The sequence below is a fragment of the Typopeltis vanoorti genome, chromosome 24 (assembly GCF_054136105.1).
Source record: "Typopeltis vanoorti isolate ZY-2024b chromosome 24, IOZ_Tvanoo_1.0, whole genome shotgun sequence".
Classification (NCBI taxonomy): Eukaryota; Metazoa; Arthropoda; class Arachnida; order Uropygi; family Thelyphonidae; genus Typopeltis; species Typopeltis vanoorti.
The window spans coordinates 8,034,717-8,047,709 of record NC_143572.1 but is presented as its reverse complement, the minus strand read 5'-3'; the positions used below and the strand labels follow the sequence as shown (position 1 = coordinate 8,047,709).

The 12,993-nt window shown below is 37.2% G+C and overlaps 1 protein-coding gene across 2 annotated transcripts in view; it reads right to left on the bottom strand.

Moving 5' to 3' along the window:
* LOC150092911 (malectin-A) overlaps positions 1 to 11,647 on the bottom strand; it is a 168,109-nt gene extending 156,462 nt beyond the window's left edge. For both annotated transcript variants that reach the window (XM_090413265.1, XM_090413266.1), the window contains exon 1: positions 11,193 to 11,647. In XM_090413265.1, coding sequence (XP_090269391.1) covers positions 11,193 to 11,567 — 375 coding nt within the window. In that variant the 5' untranslated portion in view covers positions 11,568 to 11,647. The remainder of the gene's footprint in view (positions 1 to 11,192) is intronic.
* Positions 11,648 to 12,993: the final 1,346 nt, after the last annotated feature.

The following is a 12,993-nucleotide window of genomic DNA, read 5'->3' as shown; positions in this document are numbered from 1 at the left end:
TGTCCACTTCATGCTGAGCAAGGCCAGATTTTTCAGGTTTATTGTTGCTGATACAAGTTTTTCTTGTATTAATATAGGACATTCTTTTGTTTTTCAAAAGAATGTCCTATTTGTCCAGAGTACAAGCAGAGGTGCTTACACTTAACCTGGTAAACACCAGAGGGGACGGTTTATTTTTCATGGATGGCAACCAGGAGATTTGATTACGTTGATAGGAAAGAATGTAGGAACTAAACTGTATCTTTTCAAGATCTATGCAACAGACTCTAAGATGCCTGCATTATATGGGGATAGGACCTGCCATACAAATTCAGGGTTCTTGGATTTAATCTTGTTGGAGAGCTTGGGAACTAGAGCAAGATAACATGTGCTCTAATAAGCAAAGATTTGGAGATGCCTATTTTTTTTTAGATGGATAATAAGCTAAAACAAGCATTAAATTACAAACCATTAGGAAAAAGAAAACCATGACGTACTCTTTAGGCCTAGAGTGACCAGAATGGGACATAGGCCTAAATCCTTGATAAGCATGATGATGATAGGCTCAATCTTGTTGTATGTAGCAGCCTGTGAAGGTAGGTTTATGGTGAACAGATGTTGTAAGTGTTCCAGATGACGAAAGGGAAAGGAGAATGTCCTGGAAAGCTAATTTTTCATCCTTTTCTTTTTCATGGTGAAGTTGATGCATGGGTGTAGACTGTTGATTTTGATAATAAAGTCGGTAGCGTTGCTTCTAAGTATAGCTGAATGCGAAACACATTATCCACATAGCATACCCAAAAGGAAGGTTCAGGTTGTAATGAAGAGAATAGGGAGTCTTCCAATAACAGTACCTCAGATCTGTTTGTAGAAATGGCTTCTACAGATGAAATAGCCTCAGTGCATGACAAAGTTGAATAGTTTGACTATGTCTGGAGGGAACTATTCTGATAACAGTTGAGAGTGTCATCCAAAGATACACAAATAAATAAGGACTGGATGTCAAAACTGGCAATGTATTCTGCTAGCAGAAGAGTAAGGTTTTATTTTTGCCAAACTGTGATGAATTTCTCTGTGTGTCTATACAGTCAACTATGAGCCCAAGTGGGACTGCTCCTTTGTGGAGTTTTGATAGCCCATAGAAATGTGGGGTTCTTCCAACATTGGTCTTCAATTTTTAATCACTCAACATAGTGATCCCAACTGATCACTATGTCGAGTAAAGAATTAAGTTTGCTGATATGGCTATTGGTAAGGTTCTGAGAATATCCTGGTAAGTGGTTTGATCTTGTAATACAAGGGAAATTTTTCTATTGTACTCAACAGTGTATGATAACAATGTGATCATTCGATATTTCAATTACAGTCAGTCCTCAACTTACTACATATGTGACTTTGACCACTTGTACTCGTTCCTGCCAATTCCATTAATTGAATACCACAAAAAATACCATTTGGATAAAGGATTAAACCAAGTATATAATTTCTTGGTATCTTTAATTTATGGTATAACCAATTGGAAAAACTTTCAACAACTACCTATCTCTAATCCAGAGTATTTTAATAATATGGTGTAACACTTTTTGGCAACTCGTATATGAAAATATGACTTCTGCATTACTTCAACCTTGGTATCACACCTCTGGGTCTGGCTCCCACTGATGAGACCTCAATAAAGGTTGGAACCAGTCTGGGTAGTGACCCTTCCCATAATGCATAGCATTATACATGTCCGCAAGATGTACTTTGCATTATGGGATACCAAGGCAAGTGACGTGAAGTCATATCACCTTGACCATGAATTGCCCCAGTCCTGAAAATACTTTAGGTGCAAACTGTGTTTGCTTACACTTGGATACAGGATTAAACCAAGTATATAATTTCTTGGTATCTTTAATTTATAGCAGAACCAAGTGGAAAAATTTTCAACAAAAACTGAATACCACCTTGCTCCTGAAACCCATGAACCAAAATCTTATTGCTGTCTTCAAGACATATTTAAGAAATACTTCTGCTCAGACTATTGTTGTTACTGAGGCTGAGAAAACCTTTGGTCTTTTGGGAGAAGCATCTGATATGAAAAGCCAGCAGAGTGTATGAACAGAGTTTGGAAGCTACTAAAAATATATGTCCAGACATTCATGTGAATCGAATAAGCAAAAAACAAAGCCTTATCAGATAATTGGCGACAAGACAGTGTTCCTAACTAGAGTCAGAGTTTGATAATGAAGATATAGACCATCTGTTAGAAACTGTGGAAGAGCTTGAACGAAGACCTTACTGAGATATATGCACAGAGAGTTGCAGACGAAAAAGAATTTGTTGCAATTTCTGAATATGAAGAATTTGCTGTTGATTACTTAGTTTCCCCTGCCTCTTGTGATGAAATATTCAATTAATAAAGCAACAGCTTTGGAGAATTACTCTTGCTCCATGTGTTTCCAGCTTATTAATTTATTGGTAAATGTACAGAAACGCCATACTTCCTTATTCATTATTTTTCATGTTTCATTATTCATTATATAGAGTGAATATATAGAGGGAATAGAGTGACTGATGCACAGGACATAGTGGAATTGTTCAATAAACACTTTATTGGTATATTTCATCATGGAGAAGTAAATTTTAATACTAGAGGAATAGGGCACGTTCGAGGTTTAGAGGAGAACATGTTCCAAATACTGAGTACTCTGGATGTCAGTAAAGCTGTGGGACTGGATGGTATTTCATCACGAGTTTTGAGAGAATATGCTCAAGGAATTGACAGTTCCTTTGACCTGGCTTTTCAATGAAAGTCTGGCTAAAGGAAAGTTGCCCAGGGAATGGAAAGAAGGTAAGATAATGCCATTGCATAAGGGTGGTAGCAGACTGGAAGTGTCTAATTATAGGCCAGTTTGTGTGTCATCAGTAGTTGCCAAGATCTTGGAGAAATTAGTTAGGGACCATATACAACATTGGGCATATGAGGCTAATGTTATCTGTGAGAGTCAACATGAATTTGTGAGGGGCACGCTTGTTTTAATAATATGCTAGCCTTTTATAATAAAGTTACAAGAGCAGTAGATGAGGGAAAGGCATATACTGCCATTTTCTTGGATTTAGCGAAGCCATATAACAGGTTGCCACATGATAAGCTGATACTTAAGTTGCAGCACATGAGTTTGGATGACAAGTTGGTCAAATGAATTCAGGATTGGCTGTCCAATAGGTATCAGAGTTGTGTATGGTTAAACCTATATTGTTTAACCTTTATATCAATGACACTGTCAGTGGATTGCAGGGGGATGCTCAGTTGTTTGCGGATGATGCGAAGGGTTATTAGTAATAATGCAGATGTGGTAGTCATGCAAGAGGATTTGAATAAGCTAGGCAGATGGGCAAATGAATGGAGGTGTCGGTTTAATGCAACAAAATGTTTGAAGTTTGGGACACATCGATGGGATGCTGCATACTCTATTGGAGGAGATATACTGGAGGAAGTAAGGAAGACAAGAGATCTGGGGTTGATGATTGATAGAAACCTGAAATTTAAGGGACATATTGCAAAGGTGGTGAAGGTAACACAAAGAATTGCTGCAATAATGAGAAGGATGCTGACCTGCAGAGATAAAAGAGTTATCATTCCATTGTATAGGACCCTGATTAGACCCGACTTAGACTATTGTTCTCAAATTTGGTCCCCAGAATTTGATTAACTGTGGAAAGGGTACAGAGGCGGATAACAAAGACAGTTTCAGGACTGTACAATGTTAGTTATGAGAATCAGCTGAGGGAATGTGGAATGCAGAGTTTGGTGGATAGAAGGAGAGGTGATATGACTGAGACTTTTAAACTGTTGAGAGGTGGTTACAGGGTTGACACTGGGAAGTTCTTTTGCTTGGTTGAACAGCAGGAAGAAGTGATGACAAGGGGCCATCCCTGGAAGTTACGAAAGGAAACTGTGAGCAAGAAGAGGGTGAGGAGTGGTTTCTTTGCATGGAGGGTGGTTGAAACGTGGAATGCATTGCCTGATTGAGAGGTGAGAGTGAGAACGGTGAATGAGTTCAAGGAGTGGTATGATAGACTTTGTGTTTCCTAGGAGGGACCTCCCACGTTGAGTCTTGATAGACTCGTGTTTCCTAGGAAGCACCTCCCGCGATGAGTCTTTTGACTCCTTGGAGGCCTAAATAATAATAATAATAATAATTACAGTATAGCACTATATACACAACTTTTTTTTTTCATAAGTTGTACAATGTAGTATTTCACTACAAACAAAGAGAAAAATTCAATCTAACAGATAAGCTTAGTTGTTGATGGTTATTCAAGACTTATGTTTAATGGTATTAACAACACCACACAATTTTATCAAAGAGATGTTTTATTAACTGCTTATATTTCGCTGAATTTCAACTCAGCATCATCAGAGCACAACACACTTGTACATGTGACAGTTTATCAAAGAGATGTTTTGCTTATATTTTGCTGAATTTCAACTTGGCATCATCAGAGCACAACACACTTGTACACGCGACAGTGAATGAGTGAAACAACAGACAAAAGATCTAAAGTTCTATTTTCTTGGCAACCTCTAACGAAAAAAACAGCTATATGGGAGTTTCTCTTAAGATAACAGTCTCCCAAATTTTTGTCAAATTAATGCCACCATATTTGTTAAGGTTGGGAGAATTCTTCAAAGCCATTGCTTTTTTTTTTTTTTTTTTTTTTTCCCATTAGAGGGTGCCCAGAAAATAGGACTTCAGATCTTTTGTCTATTGTGCTCTGATGATGCTGAGTTGAAATTCAGCTAAATATAAGCAGTCAATAAAACATCTCTGTGATAAAATTGTTAATACAATTAAAATAAGTCATAAAAGAGAAAAATTAGTGAAACATATAACAAAACAGAACTAAATATTTTAGCTTTCAGGCATGATAACTGTTAGCATATCCATTCATGTAGTGATTTTTGACTTATAACAGGACCACCAGAATGGAACCACATCACAGGGGTGAATTCTCCATGCTTGTTGTGCAAGCTCATTAACTGAGAAAGAAGTAATATTTATTTGTTAATAAATATTACAAGCATTCCATTTAGGCTTTTAGTTTTGTAGACAGGAGACATCTTAAGCTTGCATGGCAATAATTGAGCTTTGCGTTGTGTATCGAAGGCCGATGCTTGCTCATCTAGTCAAAGCTACCTTGGCTTGCTTGGTTGAAGGAGCTTCCAGGTCCTCTCTGCAGCACTGTGATTTCATGTGCGCGCATAGCCATTTCTGCTCTCTTCGCGTTGTCTTAAACACAGGCCATACGCAGCCAAAGTAGCTTCAGCCACCCTTTACAAGTGTGCGTGTTGCTTGGGGAAAATTAAGTTACAACCAACTTTTTATGACGATGTCATCGACCAGTTCATAAAGAAGAACCGTAGGGTAGAATGTGTATTCAAGTAGCTAAATTGAAAAAGATAGAATATCATTTGTAAAGTAAATGTTGAAATTGTATGATTAAATATATATAAATTTCTAAACATATAATTTTAAATGGTCAATAATTCATTATTCTGCTAATCAGACTTCAATCACACCTCTCACTCCCTGAATGATAACAAGAGTAAGCTTGAATTTCAAGACCAGCATTCATCCCTGCCACATCATAAGCTGAGAACTGGCTTCTGTCACTTCCCTACCATGTTACAGTTATCCTTCCTAAATCATTTTTTCTTCACCTGTCATGTAGTGAGAGAACCCCTTTTCATAGGATTTGCTTTGGCCTGGTCCGTTAATTTCCCCTATAATCTGATTTTACCTCACTTGCCATGCTAGTCACTGTTATTGCCTGTGCTTGTACCACTCATGAACTTGCTGATCACTGTGTACCTTTATATAAATACCCATCACAATAATTTTTATTATTTTTTTTTTCAGATCCTGTTTAATAATGGAAATCATCCATTCAACACCCACCCTAGGTATGCAGGGCTGGTTTTTATCATTAGGCGAACCTAGGCAATCACCTAAGAGCGCTAAAACTTCGGTGCACCAGATTTTGCTACATAGTTCGGGGAAAAATTATAACCTTTGAAAAATATTAGTAAAACCTTGATTAATAATAAAAAACTGAATAAGTCAAGCCGTCCTGTGATCACTGATGATCCTACATTATTTTCGCCTTTCTCTATTTCTTCCACTCCACTGCTCTTTGTATACTTAACCTCAAGTGCAGAGATTTTTCCTCCTTCTGGAAAATAAATAACATTAAAAAAATAAATTTTTTTAATGTTCATAATGATATTATTTTTATTAAATATCCACATGTGTAGATGTACGTGTGCTTGTGCGAGTATGACAAAATATATATAGAGAGACAATGTATAGGGGGGGGCCTAAATTTTCTTTGCCTTGGGGCATCAGATACTCTCGGACCGGCCCTGTGGGTATGCAATCCAACGGTGTTTTCTTTAAATATCCCTTGCCTATTTTCCATGCACTACTTTCTCATCTGGAAACATCTTTCCAAGATGCTTCCTGAGTTTGTCAACCACAAGCTTTAGCTCCTCCTCAAGTTAAGACTGCATGATCAATTTCTCTAATCAGAGTCAAAGTGATTACCTTATTATTATTATTATTATTATTATTATTATTACGGGCAACTCCAGGGAGTCATTAGACTCATCGAGGGAGGCCCCAAATCATTTTCATCACAACTATTCGACATTCATACAGTATCTATCATACCTCGCCTTAAACTCATTCACTGTCACAGCATCCACCACAGACTCAGGGAGCGCATTCCACTCATTCACTACTCTAAAAGTAAAGAACCCAGCTCTAACACCTTTACTAACCACACTTTTGCCCAGTTTCCATGGATGTCCCCTAGTCCTCCCACAACCAGCCCTGTTCTCAAAAATATCTTCTGAATTAATTTTATAGAAACCCTTCAGTAATTTGAATGTCTCAATCATATCTCCCCTCCTCCGCCTATCAACCAATTTTTGCAACCCACAAATCCTCAACCTGTTCTCATACGGTTCATTCCACAGACCTGCTATCATCTTGGTCACTCGCCTCTGGATCCTCTCCACCTCCTCCCCATCAAGAAGAAACCTAGGTGACCAAATCTGAGCACAGTAGTCGAGATGAGGTCTTATCAAGGCTCGATACAGAGGAACAATAACCTGCTTGTCTCTGCTTGTCAACGTATTCTTCAGCAACCAAGTGATTTGATGAGCTGATTTGGCCACTTTTGCAATGTGTCCCCTAAATTTCAATTCCTTATCCACCAACACTCCTAAATCTCGTGCCTCATCAATTTCCTGGAGCACGGTTCCACCAATGCAGTAAACTGCCTCCCATCTTTTCACCCCAAAATGCATAACCTTACATTTTGCCACATTAAATTGACATCCATTCTCCCTAGCCCAGACCTCCAATCTATCCAAATCACCCTGCAAAATTTTGACGTCATCTGCATTCACTATTGCCCTACCCAACTTTGCATCATCCGCAAACAAATGAACTGTTCCTCTCAGATCCTTTCCTATATCATTTATGAACAAATTAAACAGCAGTGGTCCAAGAACAGATCCTTGTGGTACACCACTAGTCACAGGCCGTCTTGTGGACTCTACTCCTGAGTAAACCACTCTCTGATATCTCTCCGTCAACCACCCTCCTATCCATCTCACCAACCCTATGTCCATTCCCATATGCTGCAATTTACTGATTAGAATTCCATGTGGTATCCTATCAAAGGCCTTAGCAAGGTCCAGCAGAATCACTGTAAACCCATTACCCTTATCCAGTTCAGCCGTCACTGTGTTATAATACGTGAGCAAGTTACTGAGGCATGACCTACCCTTCACAAAACCATGCTGTCCCCGATACAGTATCCCATTTTCTTCTATCCAATCTTGTATTTTCCTCTTGACTATTTTCTCTAAGACCTTGATAATGATTCCTGTTATGCTGATTGGCCGGTAATTTTCAACAGCAGCCTTGGAACCACCTTTGTGCAGTGGAACTATTTTCCCCTCTTTCACCCCCTTGGGACTGACCCAGTCCTGAGGCTCAAATTAAACATAATGGTCAAGGGCACTGACAATTCTTTTGCCGCTTCACGTACGACACGAGCTTAAGACATCAGACATTATGCACACAATGTCTGATGCTCTCACAAAATCCAAAACTCTCAAAGCCTGGATACCTTCCACCAGATGCTGTTTTAATTACTTCTCAATAGACACATAAATTAATTTTCTTCCCTTTCAATCTATGTTCTCCCCATAACAATTATTCACCCTGCACTCAGTCAGAATTTGCTGATGCATACCATCCACATATCATTTTGATCCCATAGCCTAAAGCTTTATCTACCTATCAGGTAACCAAAAAAGTTTATGCAGTTTTTGGTAGAGTTTGCTGCAATGACTTGTTTTATTTTGTAATGGTTTGCAAGCGCAATTTTTTCATGTGTGTCATAAGACACAGATATACATCAGTCAACAGGTGAGCTCTAACTTGGTGTGTACTCTTTTTCTGTGCATTTGAACCCTTTTAAAATATCAGTTGAACCTGGTGTAATTCGGGATTGTTTGCTTCACAAATTTAAACTCAGTTCGAAGGCTTCAGAAGTGTCCTGTAAGATATGTGGGGCATTTGGAAAAGATGTGGTAGCAGATCATACTGCGCAGAAATGGTTTAAAAAAATTGTTTCTGGTGATGAATCACTTGAAAATGCACTATGTTCTGGAAGACCCTCCATTATTGATAATGAAGAATTACATGCCGCTGTTGAAAATAATTCAAGATTATCATGTCAAGAACTTTCACAAATGTTTATTGGGAGTGGTGAAACAATTTGTTTACACTTGAATTACCTGGGAAAATCATGGAAGCTAAGCAAACGGGTTCCACATCAGATGACAATAAACTTCAAAGGCTATCAATTTGTTCTTCACTTCTTTCATGTCATAAAAATAAGCTATTTTTGGATTACTTGCTAACTTGTGAGAAAAAATGGATCTTGTATGCTAAAAGGAAGCATACTTATCATTGGCTGTCACCAAACAATCCAGTACTGTACATTTCAAAGGCACTGCTTTATCCCCAGAAGACTATGCTTTGTGTGTGGTGGACTAGAGCCAGTATTGTACACAAGTTTCTCACTGCAGGACAAACAATTACAGCGGAGATCTACTCAATGCAACTTGAGCTTGTGCAGGATGTATTACTTCAGAAACAGCCAGGACTAATGGGGAGAAAGTGCTATTCTTACAGGACAATGCAAAACTTCATACTGCAAAACTTACCCGTGAAAAGATTTGTGCTTTAAAATGGGAGATACTCCCTTATCCTCCATATTCTCTTGACATTTCTCCAAACAATTATCCCATTTTTTTGGTGATAGACAATCACATATGATATAGATAATTCTGCAATAAAACAGAGATTGGAGCAGAGGTTGCTAGATTTATTACTTCTAAAGACAAAATGTTTTATAAAAGTGGAATTTACAAACTTGTATCTTGTTGCAAAAGAGTTGTAGATTGTGAAGGCACTTATTTTGGTGAATAAAACATTTTATGAAAATTTCTGCAGTTGTTTAATTTTTATTATGAAAAACCACAAACGTTTTTTGGGTACATTATATAGTTTATCCTTTTTGCTTTTATTTTGCAAGAAATAGCTTAAAGTGCACTGCCTCCCTCAACTCTATCCAACTGCTGAATTTTACTTGTTGCAATCCTTCTACTATCATTAATGATATACCCATCCCCGAACTATGTTCTGTATTCTCTGTGAAAATGTTTGTCACATTCTATATCTGCATCAACATCTTTATTGATCATCAGTCTCACTAATGCCTATAATTTTTGACCAATTTAAGTTAATGCCAAACATCATCCATCCTTGTTCCTGATACTTCTGGCATTAGTACACTTCTTTGTATAATCCTCTTGGGGTCACAGGTCCTTTAATTGTTTAATGAGTTACCCAGATTTTAAACTTGAGAAACTGAATTCAAGATTCTATGATTCTTCTCAAACTGTCTCAAGGGCACCTGCAAACATGATCACCTGCAACCTCCCTAATAGCTTTAGTTTCCTTGATTTAGTACATCTATTCTTAGTGAGCAAACTTTCTCCAAATCCAAGTAAATGCAATCCATTTGTGCATGTACAAGTTATTTCATCCATATCAAATTAATGCAAACATCTAAAAACTTTAAACTTTACACATTCTTTCTACACATCTCATGAACTGACTCATTTGCAACCATGGTCCACCTCAGTTTACTCCGATGTTCAGCTCTGATAACTACAAAAGACTAAAAAAATTTACCCTTCCACTAATCTTTTTTCTCATCTCTAACATTCAATACTTTTTGCCTTTTATTACCTAACTTTTGCCTTAATTTTTTAAAAATATGACAGTGCCACTAATATTTTTGCACCAGGAAAGGATTATTTCCTCATGTGCTCATCAAGCATATTCATAATCATAGAAATGCCACACAATACTATCACGTTACTCTGCCTTTTCCATTCGCCAATACTCTTACTTTTTCCTTTTTACTTCTACTTTGTTATTCTTTTACTTTTACTGTTATACTCTTACTTTTTTTCTTTTCACTTCTACTTTGTTATTCTCTGCTGTACTATTAGCCAGATACCTCTCCAAAAGCTCCAACTTTGGCTGAAATTAAAACTATTATTACAGCTTTTGCTTAATTCAAACACTAATCTTTCAAGGATTGGTCAGTTTCAGATGTCTGTTTTTCTTCAAAAATAAATTATCTCAACACACACGCACACATGATGAACAGCATTCTGGAATGAAATACAAGTAACATATATATATTTCTATGCATTACGATATATAATTTTCTGGAATTACGTTTTCTTACTCGTACTCCTTGCAAACTAACATTACGTTTCTAGATACTTTCAAAATGATTAGGAGGAATATATTCAATCCTAAATACTATAATTAACTGTGTAGAACGGGGGGGAAGCCCTATAGACTACAAAAATGTGGTCTATAAGGCTTTTCCCTCGTACCCCATCGCCAACCTCTGATAATGTAGATAGGATAATTATAATTACCAGAATATATATTATAGGCAAAATTCTAGGATTCTCTCTACATCACTACAAAGAATTCGTCTCATGAAAATTATAAATGTAAATTATTTTTAAAATGAATTCATCTGTTCAGAGAAGATCTCACCTTCATTCCAGGGGATGAAAAATAAACTTCACAAAATTTTAAAACAAGCACATAATCACCATCCCGGTTTACTGGAATTTCATATCCAAATGAAGCATGATGATACCTTTCAGTCTGATATAAAATTTGATCTGAACGTGAAGCTCTGCTAATAACCAACTGTTTTCCATAATCAGACGCAGTTCCGATTTTTCCATGAAGAGGGTCCCTTCGATAATGCACACCGTTCACGTCGACGTGGGCTTCTCCGCCAGCATTGATGGCATAAATCACTTCACCAAGTCCTGCAGAAGTATTACACACTTCAAGAGTAACAATTAATAGAAACACTTTGATAAATCCATGAAAGCGATAGAACAGACTGAACAAAAGCATCTTCAAAATAAGTTAGAAGGGTAATTTCCAAACCCAAAACATCCCATTCAGTCAAATCAAGCCATCATAACACGCAAACACACGGCTTCTTCCAACCGGAGAAAGTCGAAACGGCTGATCCACGCGTAAGTTTCCCTGCCACCTATAATTCTGAACACACAGAGATTATCTTGAGGGAAAAAAAAAAAAAAAAAAAACGAATATCTGCTGATTATCCAGAACAATTTTGAAATAATAATAAGAAATAAATTTCGTTTAAAAGTGTACCGGCTAATTTTTATAAACATATAAATATCATCAGCTATTAGTGTTTATCAGTCTGCTAAAAAGTAATACCATGACATACTGATATTCAATATTATTATTATTATTTTATTCACATAATTGATACACAGTCAAAACAAGATAAACAAATAATCATATAAAAAAAATTTGACTGGTGATACAGAACAATTCAGATTCTACCCAAGAATCTAAGAATAGTCCGTCAGGTAGTGTCGTAAAATATGGACTGTTCCAAGTAATGCTGTTTTTTGTAGGTCATATGGGAGCACTTCGTTGATATTTAATTGCTGTAAATAGTTGGACAGCTTCTTTGAAGTTGCACCAAGTGCACCGATAACTATCGGAATGACTTTGGTGTGTTTAAGCCACAGTCGACCAACTTCGATTGCCAGATCTCGATATTTAGTAATTTTTTCCAGTTCTTTGTTGTTAATGTTGTTATCACTGGGTCCTGCGATATCAGTAATCTAAACCTGTCGATGTTCGATAATTGTTATGTCAGGTCTATTGTGTTCCAAATGACAATCAGTTTGTATTCTAAAGTCCCAGAGAATTTTTGCTGTTTCGCTTTCCAATACAGTCTCTATTTTATGCTGCCACCAGTTATCAGAAGTAGGAAAGCCATATTTTTTGCATACATGACAATGAATTATTTTGGCCACTTGATCATGGCGGTATTAATAGTCAGTTTGAGCTATTTTGCTGCAGGCACTGATTAGATGTTCTACAGTCTCATCTTTCTGATTGCATAATCTGCATTTGCTGTTATTATTGATGTTCAAAATTTTTGTTTTGATTGCATTGGTTTGTAATGCCTGTTCCTGGGCTACTAGAATAAATACTTCTGATACTGTTTTAACGTATCCGTATTGTAGCCATTGCCACATCAATTTTGTCCTCAGTATCTTGAAGAAATTGGCCATGCAAGGCTTTATTTTTCCAGCGCACATATCGGTTATTTTGTTGTTCCTTTTTGTAATCGGATTTGTTTCCTGTTGCTTTCAGAAGGCCCTCTTGTGTAATTGCTTGAAGCATTGGCTCAGAGTTATTGTCGATGTAACTTCTTAAACTAATCTCTTCTTCTTCCACAGTCAGTCTCACTTGCAGCAGACCCCGTCCACCTATTCTCCTCGGTTGGCAG